Consider the following 22,845-nt stretch of genomic DNA (forward strand, 5'->3'; position numbering starts at 1 on the left):
CTTCTATACCAAAAAGAATAAATAAATATTCAAGCTCTTTTAGAGAAATCAATTACAATATCAAGCGTAAATCAAAAGTGATAATAATGAACGATCAAAATATCCTTAGTAAAATTTTTAATAAATTTTAATTAAAATGACTTTTTATTATTAAATTTTTATTGAGATAAATTATAATTTGAACTCTTTTATTATTAGACTTCTTAAAAATTGTAATTTAAACTCTTTTTTTTATATTATTAGACTTCTATACCCAAAAAAAAGTTAAATTACTTTTTATTATTAAATTTTTATTGAGATAAATTATAATTTGAACTCTTTTATTATTAGACTTCTTAAAAATTGTAATTTAAACTTTTTTTTTATATTATTAGACTTCCATACCCAAAAAAAATTAAAATGACTTTTTATTATTAAATTTTATTGAGATAAATTATAATTTGAACTCTTTTATTATTAGACTCCTTAAATTTTATAATTTAAACTCTTTTTTATATTATTAAACTTCTATACCAAAAAAAATTAAATATTCAAGCTCCTTTAGATAAATCAATTTGCAATATCAACAAGAAATCTTTTTTTTTACATTAATATTAGATTTTTCGCTCTCCCTATTCAGGTAACTTTGCAACTTATACTGACTTTTAATTAAAGTTAGTTAATTTAATTGTTTTTTCTTTGAATTTCAGAGTGTTTAATGCTTATGCTTCATTTATTGAACTAAATACAAATATATAGTTACAAGGAATGTTTGTATCCTTTGATTTTTGCATGCTAAATAGCTAACAAAATATAAGAGATGAAAGTTTCTAAGTAGTTCTAACCTTGCATTGGAAGATTATATATATCACTCTTAAGATTGAGATTTTTTTTTTATTGCTAATGGTAAAACAAAGCATATAAATGAATTTGAAGAAAACAAAAGCTCAAATTCTTTGGGTGATCATTATATACGTTAATGAATATAAACACCACTTTCATGCTAATACATTAAAAATGATAATTATAACTTAGTAATACCACGAAAAAAAACTTTTGACTTTTCTTTGTTTGATTCAAATAAGACAAAGAGATGGTCTTCACCTTATATAAAGACAAATCCACATAGTGATAACCACTAGGAACAAAAAGCAAAAGAAATAGACTCCTCAGTTCTATTACTCAAACTATACATGAATCCCCTTGATATGCCTATACAATTAGCAATACCTGAGAAAGAGTAACTAGGTATTTGGAAAAAATATAATCAATAAACCCATGTTCACGAGTCTGACAAGATGATAAGATATGTAGCATTTACAACTTTCATTTAAATATAAAAATCGCATACAAACATTTCTCTTCCTAAATAGACAGTCTAGTTCGTTAGAAGCTCTGATAACATTGCCCTAAAAAGGCCAAATTTGGAAGAAGTTTCTTTGTATATATATATATATATATAGGTTCCTAATCAAATCAAGCTTGTATTAAAATTATTGATTTTTTTTATTTATATTTAAGATTATCAAATTGAATCTTACTCATTAAAATTAAGAAATCAATCGACAAAGTCACCAACTTTTTTAATTAATTGTTAAGCACCTTAATTTTCAAATTTTAACTATCTTGAGTAATAACTCATACATGAAATAATTTTTGAGGGCCTAATTAATAAATTCAAATTGAATATATAGCCAGATAAAAGGCAAATTTGCTTTTGATGCGTAACCTAAAGGCAAATTTGCTTTTGATGCGTAACCTAATAAAGTTTATATCAAGGAATCACTCTTTCAAAATAACCCTTACAAAATAACCCTTATTAAGGACTTCTTGTTAAAATTTTTCTAAGAAGGAAAACTTTACATTCAAGGTAGAGAAAGATGGATTTGACGATTCGTACGTTCGTATTGTATAAAATATTAAAATTTTTGTATTCATATCATATTTTTATGAAAATTACATGTAACAATTCATGTTGTTAACAGAAAAATATGAAATAAAATTTTTTATTTTATTAAACTTATATATAATTATTACTGAAATTTTAAACAATATTACTTTTGTATTTTTTTCATATCATGTTTGTATCAAATCATCATATTATGTTTTAAATTATAAACTATAAAAAAAAGTAAAGAAAAGATAAAAAAAATTCACAAGTTAAGAGGTCAAGACAGAGATAGAAACTTGAAATCTCTTATTATTTATACCGAATATGCAAAATCCTATCTCTTTTGGACCAACCTTAGCCACAACAAACCCTCTTTGAATTTATTGTAAAGAAAGCAAAATTTTTGTCTTCAATAAACCCATCCCACTCTATCCTTGATTTCATGGATGACAACATCCTTCTTATCGTATAACATGCCAAGATTTTGTTAGATATGAAAAATATAAGGACCCCATATAGGGCATCTATCAATAAGATTCTCTTTCACCATATTTCATTCTAACTGCGAGTTCTTGGATATTCATTATTATCTTTTTGATAGAAATTGACAAGTGTATGTGAGTTGAAGACATTAAAATTTCAACAATAATTGAGGGTTTCTTGGCCCCTTGAGCATTTAAGTTCATTAATTTTGTGAGCCTATGAATATGTGCTGATGCTATAATTAACTAAATTATTGAAGCATTAAGGACAATATTGAAGTATTTAGGGGAATGTGGAATCATTTTTTTTTGTAATTCTTCTTTTTGTTTTTTTAAACTGAAAGGAAGATAATTAAAGGTATCCATGAATCTGATCTGATCAAACTAAGCTCAATTGATTATTAGAAACCCTTACTCAAGGCTTGGTTCATCTTTACTCATCAAGCCCAATAGACTTCAATTTTATAAAAAATATATTAAAATATTAATAATATTCAAATAAACATTTTTTTGAGAAGTTATATATGGGCAAGGTTAGGTTAAATTTAGGGAACCGCAAGTTGATCTAGTATATATATATATATATATATATATATATATATATATATATATCAGTGAATATTTTGGTATTTTTCTTAAGGCATTGTTGTTTAGGATTCATGGAAATTGGGTTAGGGACAAATTTGTAGACATATATTTTGTATATATATATATTCACTGATTCATTCCAAACATGCTGACTTAGCCAGCACGGTTGCTCCGTTCTTATATATATACCTCAAAATCCAACCAATATGTCATTCAAGGCCTCATTTCTGATATACACTTCTATAAGAAAAGGCATAGATAATATAGTTTCTTTATTCTTTCTCTTTGCATTCTAAAATGACTCGATTAAGCCTTGTTTTGATTATCGTTATTTTCGCTTTCATCTTCCTACCAACATCTCTTGAAGCTAGAAAGTTTTTGAACTTAGAGAAGAAAAAAGTTCCTTCATCTAAGGATAATTTTGTTGGAAGCACCCTTGTCAGGGAGCCTACGAAAATACTTCCTGCTAGGCATGCTATGGCTAATAAAGAAAAGCTCTTTGCCATTCATCTGGTCAAAATTGATCGACTCTTACAGTCTGTCCCAAGTCCTGGAGGAGGCCGCCACTAATTGCATTATTCTCCCACTGTCTCCCTTTATATATAGTTTTATCTCTTTACACAGATTTTATGCCTTTTCATGTGATTTTCTATGGGTTTGGTTCAACTACTCCTCTCACCATCTGGATAATACACAATTAAATAGACAATTTCTTTTGTAAGTTGGGGGTTGGGGGCTTAATTTTCTTAATATATGTAATAAACAGTGCAAGTTTGCAGTGAATAATAAATAAAGCTCATGATCATCTTATATGGATACGAATGAACCCAAACTGCAATTAAATTTGTAATGATCATAGCATTTCTCTTGAAAAGCATATCTTACAGAATTGTTTGTTCAATAATTAATAAGAACAGCATAAGCCTCCACATGTTTTGCTTTGCTTGATTCAGTACATCCTCATCTTCATTCTTGCTTTCATTTTCTTGACACTTTCTTTCAATTCAAAAATCTGTCGATCATGTTGTAAGGATTGACAACTTTTAAGTGTTTTACATAACCTTTTTCCCTGAAAAAAAATATCCTTTTTTTTTAAATCAAACAGTAAAGACCACTTGTAAAAGTGAATCATTCCATTCATGGTCTCAAACGGGGAATTTTCCTACTTATATGCGAAACATGAAAATAGAAGAAGAAAAAGACCCATTAAAATGTAAGTTGCATAATGCCTCTGCTGAATCTCAGCAGTTTGTTGGCTCAACCAAGCCAAGTTCTTCTTAGTCATGCTAAAGGGCAAATGGGCTCTACCATACAGTGTCCTTTTGTATATTGTTACAATTAACTTGAACCACCTTTGATGACTCTAAATTCATTATCAGAAAAATGTGGTAGCACATATTAAAAAAGTTCAAATCATAGTGGATTTTCCTTAAGCAAACATCCAGAAAGGGATGGTTTGAACTATTTTCCTTCTGCTAAATTATCAAAGAAAATTGAAAAAGAAAGACTTTTCACTGCTTGTCATAACATCTAGATCTGGGGATCCATCACTAGACATTGATTTGAGGAGTTGCCACTAATCTTTTTTATCTAGGTGCGATTGATCACCTAAGGAATCTATCCTTTTAAGGAACACCTAAGCCTAAAGGTCCATAAAAGAATAGGTTTAGGTCTACTAACCATAACAGGGTTCGAGAGTACGGTTATGTGTGAGGAAGGTTGTAGCACCCTCATAATGCCCATCGAAAGATGGTACCAGCTTAATTTTGTGTTATCCAATAAGCCTAAAAAATTTACCAAGTAATTAATTAGTGAAAATTATTCTAAATTGACTCTAATACTTTTAGCAGAAAATTAAAAAAATTTCCTCATCTCAAGAGTATGCAAGGAGACTATTGTTTCACTTGTAGAGGCTCTATCGTCGGATTATTTAAAATAAAAAGAAAAGAAGAAAAAAGGAATAATGATTCAACTTTTGATATAAATCTTTTCCTCTCTTTTTTAAAAAAGACACTCATTGCTTTTATATAAGAAAAATTGATACTTTCAACTTTCCCTAAAATGTTTTTGGAAATTTTATTTTTTAAGGAAAATTGATACTTTCAAGTTTTCCTCGAAAATATTTTTAGAAAACTTATTTTCAAGAAAAATTTGGAATTTTATTTAAAGAAAATAAAATAAAATAAAAATAAAGATAAAAAATAAAATAAAATAAGGAATACTAAATAATTCTAATCTAATCAATAAATAAAAATAATAATAATAAAAGAAATAATAATAATAATAAATAAGAAAAAAAAACTTTGGAACGGCTCAGCTCGGCTGGGAAATGGCTCGGTTCAAGACAAAAAAGGTGGCTCGAAGACGCGGCTTGGAGAAGTCGGCTTGGCTTGGCTCGGCTCCAAGGATTGGCTAATATGTGGGTTAGCGAATCGACCGCGATCGGGTCGGGTTATCCCAAACAAAAACACGTGGATCTTGGTAACGTACTAACATTAAAACGACATCGTTTTACGCAGGTATAAAAGGCAAAAAATGAGTTTTTTCTTCAAATGTGCCTTCCTCTTTCTCTCTCTTCTCTTTTGTTTCTCTTCCTTCTCTTTACCGTTCCCAGTTTTTCGTTGAATATTTAATCGAAAACTAGAAATTTACATCGAAAACTTCAAAGTTGACCAAAAAAGTCATCAAAAAATTCAAGTTTCATCGAAAAATTCACCGGAAAAGAAAACTCCAAAAATTCAAAAAAAATTCTAAACACAATCTTGCTTCTGTTTCCTTTCTCTCTTGTGTTTTTTCGTCTGTCTGTGTGTGCCTTGTTCGTTTTCTGTGAACCTATTTATAGGGATTGATCAGAAGAGTTTCTAATCAATCCCAACTCCTTCTGGGATTTAGATTCAATTTTTGAATCCAATCCCAACTCTGTTAGCTCTCAAATCACAACCAAATTCATTCCAATTTTTGATCCTAATCCTAATCTCTACCGAAAATTAATCAAGAAAAAAAAATAGATAGATATATTAATAGATAACTAAAAAAAATAATTAGATAAATAAAAAATATTAATAGATAAATAATAATAATAATAATTAAATTAAAAAAATAAACCCATATCACCCATTTGGACCAGGCCCAATTGATCCGGGCCTAGACCAAATTAAGTGTCTATAACTGTCCCTCTTTACACATTTTCTATGAAACAGGAATTGTGCAAAGACGTAGACACCCAATTAAGACTCAACTCGACATTTTTTACTTTTTTTATTTTTTTTTTTGTTAAAATTTTGATCAAAGCTCCTCTAAGTAAAGGCTTAACCACTTTGAAAAAAATAAACAAAGCTCCTCTAAACAGAGGCTCCAGGACCTTGAAAATAAATGGCTCATTTAATCATAGGCTCAACGACTTTGGAAAATAAATGGTTCCCCTAATCAAAGGCTCAATGACTTTTGAAAAAATAAATAAAGCTCCTCTAAACATAGGCTCAACAACTTTGAATAATAAACAAAACTCCTCTAAACAGAGGCTCAACGACTTTTGAAAAATAAATAAAGCTCCTCTAAACAGAGGCTCAATGACTTTGGAAAAATAAACAAATCTCCTCTAAATAGAGGCTCAGTGACTTTGGAAAAATAAATAAAGCTTCTCTAAATAGAGGCTCAACGACTTAAGCAAAAGCTCAACGACTTTGAAAAAATAAACAAAGCTCAACGACTTAAACAAAGGCTCAACGACTTAAACAAAGCTCCTCTAAACAGAGGCTCAGAGACTTTGGAAAAATAAACAAAGCTCTTCTAAGCAGAGGCTCCACAACTTTTGAACAATAAATTGCTCCTCTAAGCAGAGGCACCATAACTTTTGAAAAATAAATTGCTCATCTAAATAGAGGTAACCTCAACTTTGAAAAATAATAATTACTCTTCAACAATCATGTCCAAAAGAGTTATGATCAAATTTGATAAAATTTGTAATGGAAACTCAAAGATTCCCAATTTGAGTTCAAAATTCAAAAGTTCAGATTCACAAGAACCTTTCAGCTTCATAAGAATTCACTAAGATTTGACTCTCAAAATTTCAGTTTCACAAAAATTCAATTTTGTAAGATCTTAAGATTCACTTTCACAAATTATAAGACTCACATCCACATTCAAAGAGCCTCATTTGAATTTTGGAGATTCACATCCAGAAGTTCAAAGCTTTTCATTTGAGTTCAAAGGTTCACATTTGATAAGTTTGGGGTTCACATCCAAAAGTTTAAGCTTTTCATTCAAATTTTGGAGATTCATATCCAAAAGTTCAAAGCTTTTCATTCAAGTTCAAAAGTTCACATGCAATAAAACTTAAAGTTTCATTTCTAAGTTCAAAGGTTCTCACTCAAAAATTTAGAGATTTGCATCCAAAAGTTGAGTTCAAAGCTTTTCATTTGAATTTTGGAGATTCCCATCCAAAAGTTTAAAGATTCTCATTCTAGTTCGAAGATTCACATTCAACGAACTTTAGGGTTTCACACCTTAAAGATTTTCATTTAAAATTCAAATATTTTCATTTGAGTTTGGAGATTCTCATTCGCATGCAATGATTGTCATGATCAAAGATGCAAGTGTTTTCTCCATGATGCAAATGCAATAATCTAGATTATCACAATGCCATATTCTTAATCATGATTCACATGTTTACTACATAATGCAAATGCATATTCAAACCAAAGTTTCAAACATCTTCTAGAAAAATAATGCTAACATAATGCATGTAATGTGGATATCAAAGTCATGAAATTCTAATCAAAATGTGGTAAGATGATCCTCAAGACTCCACCATCTCTTATCTTTTTTTTCCAACTTTAGCTTCTTAGCATTCTAGAACAAGTTTCGTCAATTGCTCCTTGTCATCTTAATCATCATTCATAGCCCTCTCAACACTAACAATTCAAAGACAAGTTTTGTCCATTACCCTATATCATTTAATCATGACTCACAGGCTCTTCAGTACTAGCAATTTCAGCATAAATTTCATCCATTGACCTATACTATTCTCACAATTTAACTATAACTCATAAGTTATGTCAGCCAATCCATCACCATGTTCATTTTTGGATCACATCATTTTTCTAGATTTTGTTGAGCAATCGATCCCCATGTTCATCATTTGGCCATCCCTTGTGTCATTTTTCAAGTTTTGCCATCTCTTCATCATTTTTACCTTATCATCTTGGATTTCTTTCAAAGGAATGTAAGAATCTTTTATGCAAATTATCAATCATTCATCATCATTTCAAATCATGATAGAGATAATGCAATCATACATTTTTTTGATTCATTTTGGAGATGCAAAAATAAAAGAGCATTAGGTGAATTAAGAGAAAGGTAATCAGTGAAGACAAGTTTGGTGCCAAAAGAAACAAGTTGGACGTATGTCATTGGGATGAGTGGTATATTTAGACAATTTTGAACATTAATCCAAGATTCTTTTTCAAAAATGCATTCCATTAACTGCCAAAATCATTTTAAGCTCATCAAACTTTGCCCCAATTTCAAGAGATCTGTAGATACCTTGATCCTCTATATGCTAGAACTGTCCATCGAACTTTTAGCTCAGATATATATTTTTTTTACCTAAATCACCCTCTCGGGTTTTCAATTTGAGTATTCTTTTTTTCTCTTTTTTATTTTTTTTTCATTTTTCATTTTTTTCTATTTTTTTCTATTTTTTTCTTTTTTCCTTCATTCATTCGTTCACCCATCTTTCACATCAATTGTTAGAGCAACCAAGCATGATCTTGTTGTTCCATCATGAGCATGGCTCAGCCCAACATATGACCATTCAATTTAAGCATTCACATTTGATCCAAATGAACTTTTTAAAGGTTGTAATGTAGGTTATGGTGAAGGGTCATGAAAGAAATGGATATAATAGGCTCAAAACATAAATTAAAAGGGTTCAAAACCAAAGGAGCATCATTTGATACAACTTGGCATTTTGCCCCATTATTTCACTACTTTTTCCTTTTTCACATTCACCTCACTCCTTATAAAAGGATTCACATTACTTTGCCCTAAATTAGGTGTGGTATTTTTCTTTGCTCTCTTCTTTTTCTTCTTGCTTTTTTTTTTTTTATCTTTAGGCTCTTTTCTTTTTCAAAAATTACCCCCCAATATGGAGGGTGATCTTTGGTTGGGGTTCTTTTAGAAAAAGAAATCATAGTAGGCTCAAAGGGGTAGCAATGAATGGTTTTTCAAGTGGTAAAAGAAAAATGGTCATTTTTCATCTCAAATGTGAATGTTTTCCTTGAACATCATCTATTGAACAAAAACATACTTATGGATCATTATAAAAAATTGCATTTTCAAGATATATCCGTTTCATATCTGTCAGTAACCTATTTTTTTTTACTCAAATAATCTTCTCCAATCAATGTGAATGAGTTTTCAAAATTAAATCCCAGAATTACTGTTAGCATCATTGTCTAAACATTCATCATTGAGAATAAGAATGGGAATGAAAAGTTATGAAAGGTGACAAAGTATGGAACAATGGTTGAATGAAAGAGAAAATGCAATGAAATGCATTATCCTTGCCTTTTATTAAAATGATAGCAAATGAAATCTTATTGCATAAAAGAAATCCTAACATTATTTTAAAAGAAATCCTACATTAATAAGAAACTTTCAGCTAGCCTTATCATCACTCTCCCAAAATTGTGCCCTTGTGCAGGTGAAGAATCTTTATTGACATTTTGCTCCCTTAATTCACTGCAACTCTTCAGGCCTTTTCGGATCAATGTGTTCTTGATTCTCGCTTAGACTATTGATATTGTGATTAGGTAGTGGATTGCCACTAACATTAGGTGTTGTTACTTTTTCTTGATCAAAACTTACCATTCCATCTTTGATTAACCATTGCACCTTATGCTTTAAAGTAGTGCAATTTTCAGTGGAATGGCCAGCAATTTCATAGTGATAGTCACAATGAGTTGTAGGATCATACCACTTAGGATAAAGTGGCTTGAACGACTCCACACAGCTAGGGGCAATCAAGTGGCTATTATAGAGCTCTCGATATAACTCTGTATAAGTCATGAGGATTGGATTGAATATGGGTTTTTTTCAGATAATTTGTTGCTCTCGTAAACCACTTGTTGGGTTAACAAGATAAGCTTGGGGCCTTATAGGAGGTTGAATAGTAAGGCTATATGTGTGAGCTTGAGGGTTAAAAATAGGTTGGTATATGGATGAGTAAGATGGTTGAGGTATGGGTTGGTATGGGTAGGATGAGGTATTGTTCACAGTAGGGTAGTATGGGGAGTAACCTTTTGGATAAGGTTGGTACCCTTTGAACTGTCTGTTAAAGCCTATAACTTGAGCTTCAGTCTTTTTCTTCTCGAGTGCCTTTTTAGTTTCTCCTCCTTTCAGCTTGCCATTTTTAATGGCATTCTCAATGATTTCGCCTGAAATCATCATGTCAGTAAAATTCTTTGTGGCATTCCCTATCACCTTTTCATAATAGAGAGATTTCAAAGTGCTAACAAACAATACGATGGTCTCTTTTTTAGGCAAAGAATGTTGCACCTGAGTAGCCATGTCCTTCTACCTCTAGGCATATTTTTTGAATGATTCAGTCATCTTTTTTTTCATATTTTACAAGGAAAGGCGATCAGAAGCTAAGTCTATGATATGTCAGTATTGACTGATGAAGTCATGGGTCATATCACTCCAAGAATGAATACGATTCCTATCCAGCTGGACATACCACCTAGCAGCAGAGCCAGTGATGTTATCTTGAAAGACGTGCATCAAAAGCTTTTCATTATTGGCATGGGCAGCCATTTTTCGACAATACATAGTAATGTGAGTCTTCGAACACTTTATACCATCGTATTTTCAAACTCTGACACTTTAAACTTCAGAGGGATAGTTATCTTCAAGATTAAACAGAGTCCAGCAGCATCGATAGAACTATAAAAACCCACTCCTTCCACACAACCTTTGTTCAAGCATACTAATTTTTAAATCTTCTTAAGATTCCACCAACTTTACCTTTTCTTTCTCCTTCTCTTTCAAGTCATCTGGATTAGGAACTTGGATCAGTTATAATGCCTTTTTAGTAAAAACAGGATTTACATAGCTATGGTAATGCCCTAGGTTTGAAACTAATGGCATTTCAGGGTATACAGGATATGTGAACTGCTATGGTGGTATATCATGTATGGACTGGGCTTGTTGTGGACCAAAACCTAGAGGATATAGAGGGTCAGCCACTTCTTATGATGGAGAGCCTTGTTGGCTTGTATTTTCTTCTATTCCTTTTCCTTGTTCAGCTTATTGAGAGCATTCAGAATTTTGCTTAACTCATTCTCAATCTTTTCTTGTGCTTTTCTAGTTTTTCAAATCGATTAGAGTTTTCTTGCTCCATTTGTCTAGCTCTGACTCTTGTGTTATATCGGTAGGTGAGGTTGCTGGTGGAGCTATCCTTGAACCTTTAGCACCATAATTACGAATAGAAATGCTATGCTAAAGTATGATACGTTGATGCATGAATGAAATGTACATTTTCATGGATGAAATCTAATATGAAATGGATGTATATGATAATGTTAAAACATGATCATGAAAATAATACAAATGCATAAAATCAGACAAACAACATAGTTAGTTTCACATATAAACTGAAAGTGATGCCGATGCATAATGTTACATATGATAATGAAAATGATGCACAAAGTCAGACAATCAAACTGATTAGATAAACATCATTTTTGTGTCCTAGTTTCAGGATATATCTATCATTGGGTAGGGACGGCTTTATCTTAGGTCGGCCTCTTAAGTGTACATTGTATGTGGTTTAAGGCTAAAGTCTAAAGACTCTCAAATTGCTCATTCCATCATTGTCTATCACAAACTAGTAAGGCACCCAAATCCTCATCCATTATAGGCTACAAGCGGAAAATGTTCAATTTGAGTGAGAGTATTTCGCTAGCCACTGCAGAGGCATTAAACCTCACGAAAGCAATAGATACTTTACTCCCTCCTAGAGGGACGAAGCTCGGGTATAGAGCTCATGTTATGCATATGCATATGAATGACATAATTAATAAAGTAAATAAACATGAATGAATAAAAAAAATCTATACAAAAAGGTTCAATTTTATTAAGCTTTTGGATAACATAAATTTATTGCTGGCCTAACTCTCAGACTTCTCCAGTGGAGTCGCTAAACTGTTATAACATCTAGATCCGGGGATCCATCTCTAGACATTGATTTGAAGAGTTGCCATTAATTTTTTTATCTAGGTGCGATTGGTCATCTAAGGAATCTATCCTTTTAAGGAACACTTACGCCTAAGGGTCCATAAAAAAATAGGTTCAGGTCTACTAACTAGAATATGGTTCAGGAGTACGGTTATGTGTGAGGAATGTTGTAGCACCCTCATAACACCCATTGAAAGATGGTACCAACTTAATTTTGTGTTATCCAATAAGCCTCAAAAATTTACCAAGTAATTAATTATTGAAAATTATTCTAAATTGACTCTAAAATACTTTTAGCAAAAAAATTAAGAAAATTTTATTATCTCAAGAGTATGGAAGGAGACTAGTGTTTTACTTGCAAAGGCTCTATCGTTGGATTATTTAAAATAAAAAAAGAGAAGAAAAAAGAAAAAAAAATGATTCAACTTTTGATATAAATCTTTTCCTCTCTTGTAAAAAAAAGACACCCATTACTTTTATATAAGGAAAATTGGTACTTTCAACTTTTTCTTAAAGCATTTGAAAATTTTATTTTCAAGGAAAATTGATACTTTCAACTTTCCCTAAAATGTTTTTGGAAATTTTATTTTTTAAGGAAAATTGATACTTTCAACTTTTTCTCAAAAATATTTTATAGAAAACTTATTTTCAAGGAAAATTGATACTTTCAACTTTTCCTCAAAAATATTTTTTTTTGGAATTTTATTTAAAGAAAAAAAATAAAGATAAAAATAAAAATAAAAATAAAATAAAGAATACTAAATAATTCTAATCTAATCAATAAATAATAATAATAATAATAATAAAAGAAATAAGAAAAAAAAAACCTTTGGAACGGCTCGGCTCGGCTGGAAAATAGTTCAGCTCAAGACAGAAAAGGTGGCTCGAAAACGCGGCTCGAGAAAATCGGCTCGACTTGGCTCGGCTCCAAGGATCGACTAGCACACGGGTTAATGAATCAGGTTGTGATCGGGTCGGGTCAGCCCAAACAAAAACACGCGGATCCTGGTAACGTACTAACACTAAAATGATGTCGTTTTGCGCAGGTATAAAAAGCAAAAAACGAGTTTTTTCTTCAGATACGCCTTCCTCCTTCTCTCTCTTCGCTTTTGTTTCTCTTACTTCTCTCTACTGTTCCCAATTTTCGGTTGAATATTTAATCGAAAACTGAAAATTTACATTGAAAACTTCAAAATTGGCCGAAAAAGTCATTGAAAAATTCAAGCTTCACCAGAAAATTCACTGAAATCTAAAAACTTTTCAAAAATTTTCCAAAAACAAAAACTCCAAAAATTGAAAAAAAAAAAATTCTAAACACAATCTTGATTGTAGTCATCTTCCCCATCTCCAGGCTCAGACAAGACCTCGTGCATTGATCAGCTGTGGGCACGTCCGAAACTCTAGAGTGCGATTGACTCTTACCCGCCTTGAGGAGTTAATCAGCTGTGGAACTCCCTGCGTAATTACTTCTTTCTCGACCATCGGGAATTGGACTAGTAGCTAGTCCGTCCCACTTGTACTTTTTTTTAGTTTAAAGGGTTCTAAGCGATTCATTCCTTTGTGCACGTTTCAGTGTGAGTGACCCTCAAATTCACGGTTTTCACTCGCTTTAGTCTTGCTCTGTCTTCTGTTTCCTTTCTCTTGTGTTTTTTCGTCTGTCTGTGTGTGTCTTGTTCGTTTTCTGTGAATCTATTTATAGGATTGATCAAAAAAGTTTTTGATAAATCTTAATTCTTTTTGAGATTTAAATTTAATCTTTGAATCCAATTCTAATTCTACCAACTCTCAAATCACAGTCAAATTCATTTCAATTTTTGATTCTAAATCTAATCTCTACCGAAAATTAATCAAGAAAAAAAATAACAAAAAAAAATACATAGATATATTAATAGATAACTAAAAAAATAATTAGATAAATAAATAATAATAATAATAATAGTAATAATAATAATAATAATAATAATAATAATAATAAATAATAAAATTAAAAATTAAATTAAATTAAAAAAAAAAAACTCATATCACCTATTTAGACCAGACCCAATTGATCCAAGCTTGGATTAAATTGGATATTTACACTACTTTAGACGCAAGAATTTAATTTTTGGCCAGTGAGAATACCACAGAATTCATGTTTATGCTACTGGGTTTACTAGATAAAAGGCTTCAGGTTTCCAGCAATACTAGAACTTTAAGTTTTTATCATCTAAAAAATAACAGTAATACCGTAGAATTCTTTATGTTTATCATTATCAAAAGTTGGTAGTACTGTTCAATAAAATGAAACTTTGATCTTTGAGCACTGATGATTTTGGCGTCCAATAAAATTCTAAAACTAATCTTTAGGCACTGTTTATCTGAAAGCCCTTCACGCAACCAGTATTTCTTTCAATAGTGTGCCTTTATATGTGTACGATGATACATTGAATCAAGAAACACCTTCAAAAGTTAGAAGTACCTGCACTAATATGCAGATTCGCCTACTTGCAGCAAATATTACCTAAAACGAATAAACTTATCCATAATCACTTAAGGATGCTAAAGAAATTAGAATTTCTAATGACAAACATAAAGAAATTAATTGCATATTAGTAACTTTGTATGCACAAACTGAGGTATATATGTTTCGGTAAATGGTTCAATAATGTAAGGGAGTCCTAAACCTAAAGCTCTCGCCATGATTCTGCTTTCTAGACCTTCTGAAGAAAGTCAACCTAGGCTCCCAGGTCGACGGAAAAAGTGCAAGAAAATAACATTGGCTGCATTCAGTTGAAATGTACCGAACTCATTGTCTGCGAGGCTTTCAACTATATATATCTTCTAAACCAATTTAACTTGACCCTCACGCCTCTACCTGATCATCAGTGGCCCATAAATAGATCAGTTCATAAGCCAATTCAACTATACAAACAAAACCTCAGTGTTTCCTTATTTGCAGGATAAGCCTTGCTTTACTTCCTAGACTGTCCTCTATTAGCACTACTAATGGCTCATCTCAAAAAAACCACAATCCTTTTTATTGCTGTTGTATTAATATTCCATGCCTCATCTTTTGGTGCCAGAAAGGTCTTAAGTAAGGAAAATATAAATGGTCCGGTTTTGGAGCAGAGTATCCGGTGCTAATCTTATGGTTTTTGGTTCACTTGCACCTCCTGCTAAAAATGGTCATGCAATGGCAGTGAATGAAATGCACATTATCAACCACAGTGCTCTGTCTGACGCGTCAGTTCGAAGTCCAGGAGCTGGCAGTTAGATGATTTGAGGGTCAAGTTGCCTACCCTAACATGAACAATTTACAACAATATCTAACAAAGAGGTATCCTATCATTTGGTTCATTTACTCTTATTGGATTTCATGGGGGGGGGGGGGGGGGGGGGGGTGGTGTCATAGATACTTAACCATTTGAAAGTGTAAGAAACAGCATATAGACTTCTCTTAATATGTTGTAAGCAATTCACATTGCACATTTCGTATTTATTAAGCAGTGAAATCTTCAATTTATCTTTTTCCTCGCAATCTTAGCTTCTCATTCTTTCCTTCCTGGAAAGTGAAAAGGAAACATATTTGGAACTCAAGGATATATGATAATAGCTTTGGAATCGTGTAGGACGCTGCAGCTTATTCAGAAGTTACTGTCAGAGTTAATTTAGTTGTCATTTCAAACCTGATATTAGCTTCAGCTTCTCTAGACAATGAACAGCCAATGCTCTCTATTCTGTGGCAGTTGAAATCCAAAGTAGGGTCATTTCCTCCTTTCCTGACTGTAGTCCCTCACCAATGGGTTCAGTCTCAGTGAACCCTGCTCAGAAGAATGTTTCAAATTAGATGGTCATGTAAATTAGTTATCGTTAAAGGAAAAGAGACAGTGGTATTAGCACTGTTCTGATCCCCCAACAAATGACTCCCAAGTACCAAGTTAGAGCTTGGCTAATAAACAAAGGCCTCTGGGGCTTGATTTACCGATCTAACTACAATTAGCCTTTTTGTCATAATTCAAAGCCTGTGCACTTATGTCACACAAATGATTTAATCTTAATATCAGAACCAGTCAACTCTCTTTTGATTATAAATCTTTCAGGCAGGATAGTGAATTTCCGAACTAATTAGGTAGAGGGGGAGACTTTCAATACACCAGAATATTAATCACCCTTTTGATGAATGCATGGAACTATTTCTTTTTTCAATGGAATGGTATTTACACCAGTAATGTGGTAGTTATGGAATTTGCTTTCCAGGGCAATTTGGTTGATCTGGGCATTGTGGTAGTTAATTGGGCCAATCACCCAATTAACTGTAGAGCTCAACGATGACATTTTACATGCTTAAGCAAATAAAAATTCAGTTTACCTACTTACAAGCTGCAGTTATATTAAGAAAAAGATATTAAATATGAATAAAATTTTGCTGGCAGATTTCAAAATACAGGGACCATTTCCTAACTGTATCCAGCTGCAGTTATATTGAGAACAAGGATTACAGGAATTTGTTTATTGCAATAAAAATGTTATCAATTCAACGATTCGTACTTTGAATTTTTGAAGAATAGATTCATTGGTGTTATAAAGGGTGGAAACGAAAGCAAAAGAGATGAAAGTCAAAAACTTCGTAAGAAACCAAGTTACAAGGCTCGTGACTCTTCTGACTTCTAACTCTGCTCCACCTGATCAGCTGCAAAGATAATTATCCAGGGGTTTCTCCACGCAAAACCTGGCATAGAGTTCCAGAAAAAAGGAAGTTTCCTTTGAGGTTTCTGGACTAAGATTTCTAGCAAGACATTTTCTTTATCTACAAGCACAATCAACCAATATCGATCAGCCACTGACATGAAAAAAGAGCAGAGCATTTTGGCGCAAATATCCTCTGTGAGTCAAACATAGCATCCAACCAATCAAGACGTAGACAGTTGCCAGTATTCACTTCTTAAAGGGTATAGGTTATCAGTCAAAAAATCACAGACAAACACGATGCATATGTTCCATGACACAATATGAAGAGATAGTATTCACTTCTTATTCTTTATCTTGACTCAGTGATACCATCGAAAATTAATTACAATTACAAACACTAAAAAGTTGGCCTGCTTTTAGCCAAGATCATTAGAAATTTTGGTAGGCAGGTCGATAAGCAAACAAATTTACCACTCTTGTCCTTTATTTAAATAAACCGACAATTGAGTTCCAATTATGTCTGAAAAGTTTAAAAGTTATTTAACCGACAATTGAGTTACAATTACGTAGAAATTTAAAGTTTGTTTATATGCGCATTGTATACAAACACTTAAATTCCATTCTAATTGGAATTGGATTTACAATAAAAAATAATAATAAAAGCTACCTATAAATACCCTTTATGTACCAAACACAAAGCTCAACAACCCTTTTTTGTACTTCTTTTTCTTCACCTGATTTTCTATCGTTATAAACTTTCTCAGATAGTTTAATAAAAAATTCTTTATATTCTTCAACTGTTTTTCAAGACAAACATATGGCAAATTTTGAACCAGATTGGGAATATCTTCCACAACTGTCTCTTTAAGGTTCTCGACAAATTAGACGCCCCGAGAACTTGGTTCAATTTGGTGCAGTCACTAGGCATTGGCATTCAGTGTTCAATACTTTTCTTGACATAAAAAGGCATTCATCACCGAGCATGGTTCCCATGCTGTTGATTCCAACCAAAAAGAGAGAGACAAAGCGGAAATTATGTAGCCTACAAGCCAAAACAAAAGTCTCCAGCATTGAGCTTCCAAAGTCTTATAATAAAAGAAGTTGCGGATCTTGTTATGGTTGGTTAGCTACTGTGGACGAGAACATGGTCATAACCCTTTCAAACACTTTTAAGGATTGCATTAGCATTGATCTCCCTCAGCTTGAATTTTCCAATAGAAAGCCTATGGGCAACCAATACGACATTCAAAAGGTTCTGTTATCAGCTGACCCTTCATTGAATCCGGATAGTTACGTTGTTGTGGTAATCTATAGCGCATATAACAGATTAGCTTTCTACAAATCCTGGCAGAAAACTTGGATATATTCCGACGAGCATCTAACGCTTGTGACCGATATTGCTTTTTATAGAAATTTGGTCTATGTTATAGGACGCAGGACAATATTCTGTCATTTGATGTCAATGGTAGTTTTGACAAGGATTTGGAGTCACCTAAGTTGAAGACAGTTGTGCCAGAAGATCCAATATCAGACATAGAGGCTTATTCGGACCGCGCATATCTAGTTGAATCATCTAAAGGGAATCTATACTCTAGTCATAGGAAGCTCCAATCTGGTGATGAGATCGAGGGACAGGATGATTATTTGACCGAGAAATTTGAGGTTTTCAAGTTGGTTTTGGATGATGAAACAGATGAATTGGTAGATAAGAAAGAGATAAAGAGTATGGATGGAGATGTGGTTTTTGTGGGTGATAATGGGACCTTAGCTGTTTCAGCGCTGGATTTTCCTCAAGGACAGCCTAATTCTATATGTTTCACTGGTGATTATATTGATGTTAATGCATATGAGCCATGTGGACCTCAAGATATTGGTATTTTCAATTTGAAAAATGGAAGCTTTGAAAAACATTACCAATTCAAACCTTTCACATAGGGACCTCCTCCCCCACATTTGGATCCTGCCACCGCATCAATTTAATTAAGCCAATACCGTCAGGTTAATTATGTCTCTAATTTGGCATAATAAACTAGTTAGACTCATTATTATTAGTTAGTTTCGGAGATTAACATAAGTGTTTCATTTTGTCTTTTTAATTTTTGTTTATTTGTTATATTTTTTTTATTTAATGATTGCTTCAAATTTTCTTTTTGTTATTTGATGTTTACATTTTTTTTTATTTTTTAGAGAATTCAAATACCATAATTTCAATTCTACTTTCATAACTAAAAGTATTTAGAGCATAAAAACAAGAAAAACATAAACATCTAATTAATAATGCCCGTCAATAATTCATTATTTGAATAACAAGTGCATAAAAATAAACTAAAACATAATTCAGAAAAAGTAAATAATTATTATAACTGGTTGGCTAATTAAATAGTAAAATAACATCCTAATCTTAGATAGAAGCAGCCATAATACATACTAATTTTAGATATATAGGCTGTCATAGGATTTAACCAAAATAGTAAGATGGGCATATACAATAGATATTAGACTGAATGGCCATGTTCCAATGTTCTATTTTTGTCTCTTTATTTGCAAAACTACGTTTGCAGAGATCTTTTGCAGAGATCACATTTGTATTTGATTTCTTTCTTTTGGTGGAATGTCTTTTGGTGCTCGATGACATCTTTCAAAAATTTGCATTTTTTATCACAAATGTCGCAAAGAAAATTGTAGTCATTGCGGGAGACATTTTCAGTAGCATTCACAAATGTCTTTTGCCTTTTTGGAGGAGGGGCATCTGGACCTGCTGTCACCTTTTACTTTTGCTTGTTCTTAGTAACAGAAGAGGCCTGAGTTGAAGAGATCAGGAGCTCTGAGCTAAACCGGTTGCTTCTTTTCTTTCTTCGACCTCTGTGCGAACCGAGCAAAGTCGATCTTCTTGAAAGGCAAGAAGAGTTAAATGTTAAAAAAAATTTACCAAAGTAAATGCTTTGTGAGGTTACCTCATACCTATCTCAATAGGTGGTTTACTTTGACTACATTGGGGAGGTCAGCTCATAGTCATCAATAGCCAGCTCTCCTTTATGGGTGAACTCCAAAATTTCTCCAAAATTTTATCTTGAGTAGTCAGGTCAGTAATTGTCAAAAGAATGAGATTATCTTAAAAAATGCCGGGCTTATTTATTATCTCCCATAACCTGGACTATCTCTAATCATCCTTTTTCTCAATGCAAAGGAAGAGTAGCTTCTAACTCTTTATATTAAGAGTGGATAATCGAAAAGACTTCCAATTTTTATCATGAGATCGGAAGAATATCTAAATTTATATAAAGGATATTGAAAGTTATTATGTACCGAAAAGAATTGAGAGTAAGCTGAGTTATGGTCAAATGATAGGAATTAAAAAAAGTGATAATAACAAAAAGTTATTATGTACCACTGGAGACTGGTTAATGGGAAAGGAGGCTGGGGGTGTGATCTTTGCTCGGTTTTTTGTTTGTTCCTATGTGTATTCAGGTCTTTTATGCTTTACTGAGTCTTGTTTATATAGGCTAACAATCCAATCGAAAAAAGGTTAAGTTGGAAAGAAAATCTTAATCTCTTACGTTCATGATTCAATCTTTAAGAGAATTCAATTGCAATCCATCTAAGAGAATTTGATCCCAATCCCAATCAAATTTTTCAAAAAGTGTTGCAATATTATCCAATTTCCATTCCCTATTTTTTTTTAATTTTCAAATACACAAAAAATTAAAAATCAAAGGAACAAGAGAAATACGTAATAAATTTTCAGGCCTTTTGACTAGGGCTTAAAACCCATTCATAATAAAAATAATTAAAGCCCAAAATGGTTTCGTCCAATAACCAAAATTTAGAAACAAAATTCAAAACTGAAAATACGATACTTGACAAAATGAAGTGTTTATAGTAGTCTCTTTTTGTATTTTTTTGTGAAACAAAAATTATTTAAAGACTTAAACACTCGTTAATCCGGATCTAATAAAAATTTTAAAAATTCTCAAAAACAGTGATTCCCAACTTTGTAGCATTTGAACTGTAGAAGATTGAAATATATATTAGCTTCTATGAAACCTAATGAAAGTAATGAAGGATTTATATAGTAAAAGAAAATCTATTTTGAATGATGAGACAGTTGGTGAACATAAATTTAATGGAGGTCATTCGAATTAGCAGAGGAAGAAAAGATGAAAAATGAGTAAAGAACAGCCGCTACCAAGACATGTAGGTTTTGCAGCTCCAAATTTCCTTCTTTTTTTTTTCTTCTCTCCAAATATAAAATTATTGAACCGAAAACTATAATCTATCATGATTATTTTATTGGATGTCATATAAAAGTAGTTTTTGACACACACAGTGTTCTTCTTGCTCTTTTTTTTTTTTTTTTTTTTGCATATCTTACCTATGCTATTTTATATTAAAAGAATCCATATTTATTTTTTTAAAGAATTTTTTATTAACGAGTTAATAGCATTTGATTTATTAACAATGTATAAAATTTAGACATTACAATAAATCAAATATAAATTTTTATTATAATAACCTCCACTAAAATAACAAAATTAATTATAATTCCCATGGAGACAAATTTTAAACTAATTTATTTAGCTTAAAATATAAAAATAATTAGATAATATTATATTGATATAGCTTTAATTAAAAGAATCTCTATTGATTTAGGATTGACACTTGTTCACTATTTTGTTGGTTTTGTTGAACTTTGTGTATGAAGAATATGACATGTTATTTTTTGGGTTTTGCACGAATTAAGTTTAAGTTTATTAAACTATTTAAAAATAAAATAACCAATTGAAAAGATTAAATATTATTATTTAAAATTTTAAAACTACTACTTTAAAAATAATTATCTTTACTTTATTATTACTATTATTATTTTAATAAATATTATTATTCTTTATAATATTATTTAATTTAAAATTTTTTAATATAAATATTTAAAAAATCTCACATGGATAGCACTCCAGTGCTAATTAACTTGTCGCTCATTCATTGTAATCTTTTCTTTCTTTCAAATAAATGACTATTAAAATTTTTAAACTAACCCTTCTATATAGAACATTTTTTATGAAATTACATAAATTACTGTTGAAAGAATCTAATAAAACTAACCCTTGTGCATATAGCACAAGTTTATATTTTATACACTATTAAGATATAAAATTTATACATTATCAATTAATAAAACTTACATTTTTTATAAAGTATCTCTACTTTGGTCCTCCAAAATCAACATAATAATCAAGTTAAACTCCTTTTTTTTTCCAACTATAAAATTATTGAACAGAAAATTATAATCTATGAAGATACCAAATTTCTTTTACATATAATTTAAAACTTTGAATTGTTTTTCTATACACATGGAGGATAGAATTTAAAACTTCTTAGATGCATGTTTAAGTTAGTACATACTATGTCGATTTTTAATTATGTTCAAGTTGATTCATTTTTTTCTGTTATAATAGAGTTTATTTAGACTAGGTAATCGTGATAATAGAGTTTATTTAAGGCTGTTAAAAGGATTTTTAAGAGGACATCATGATGCATTTAGAAGTAGATACTAGTCTATTTTTTAGGTGGTAATCGTGGTCAATATTGATAGCTTATATTTATTAGTTGTTCAACTTATATATTGTATTCTGTTCATGAATAAACTTGCTGCATTCTTTATTCTCACATTCTACAGACTTTTTTATTTCATGGTATCAAAGCCAATCTTGTTGGCTACCAAATAACTTGTCTTTTCTTATCTATCTAGTGAGGAAATGTTTCACATATTGGAGAAAAACAAAGTTTCTATAGGTTTTAGTTGTCGAAACAGATGTGAGTGGATTTGGCTCCTCATAGAATGACATGGAGAAACTTGTAGGTATCAATTGCAAGTATTGGTGCATGTGTTTGGAAGCTTTTCTTCAAGGACAAGACTTATGGGATTTAATGGTTGGGGCTGACAAACTTCCAATCGATACTTCAAAAAATGATGAAGCAAGAAAGAAGTGGAAGATCAAG

General features: G+C 31.4%; 1 protein-coding gene across 1 annotated transcript; it reads left to right on the top strand.

The window, feature by feature from the left end:
• The first annotated feature begins 15,268 nt into the window (after nt 1–15,268).
• Nucleotides 15,269–18,783, top strand: LOC149511645 (uncharacterized). Its single transcript, XM_089754365.1, has 3 exons — nt 15,269–15,428; nt 17,718–18,151; nt 18,286–18,783. Exons 1-3 carry the CDS (start codon nt 15,269–15,271, stop codon nt 18,781–18,783), a joined length of 1,092 nt encoding a protein of 363 aa, XP_089610491.1.
• Nucleotides 18,784–22,845: the final 4,062 nt, after the last annotated feature.

This window comes from Durio zibethinus, chromosome 25, assembly GCF_047325235.1.
Source record: "Durio zibethinus cultivar Kanyao isolate XHJ-2024 chromosome 25, ASM4732523v1, whole genome shotgun sequence".
Taxonomy (NCBI): Eukaryota; Viridiplantae; Streptophyta; class Magnoliopsida; order Malvales; family Malvaceae; genus Durio; species Durio zibethinus.

What these genes read in the sequence shown, in the direction of transcription:
- LOC149511645 (XM_089754365.1), top strand. Translation starts at nt 15,269, where the DNA reads ATGGTCCGGTTTTGGAGCAGAGTATCCGGTGCTAATCTTATGGTTTTT. An exon ending in TCGAAGTCCAGGAGCTGGCA is followed by an intron (nt 15,429 to 17,717) that starts GTTAGATGATTT and finishes TGTCTCTTTAAG; the next exon opens with GTTCTCGACAAATTAGACGC. An exon ending in CGGATAGTTACGTTGTTGTG is followed by an intron (nt 18,152 to 18,285) that starts GTAATCTATAGC and finishes TATAGGACGCAG; the next exon opens with GACAATATTCTGTCATTTGA.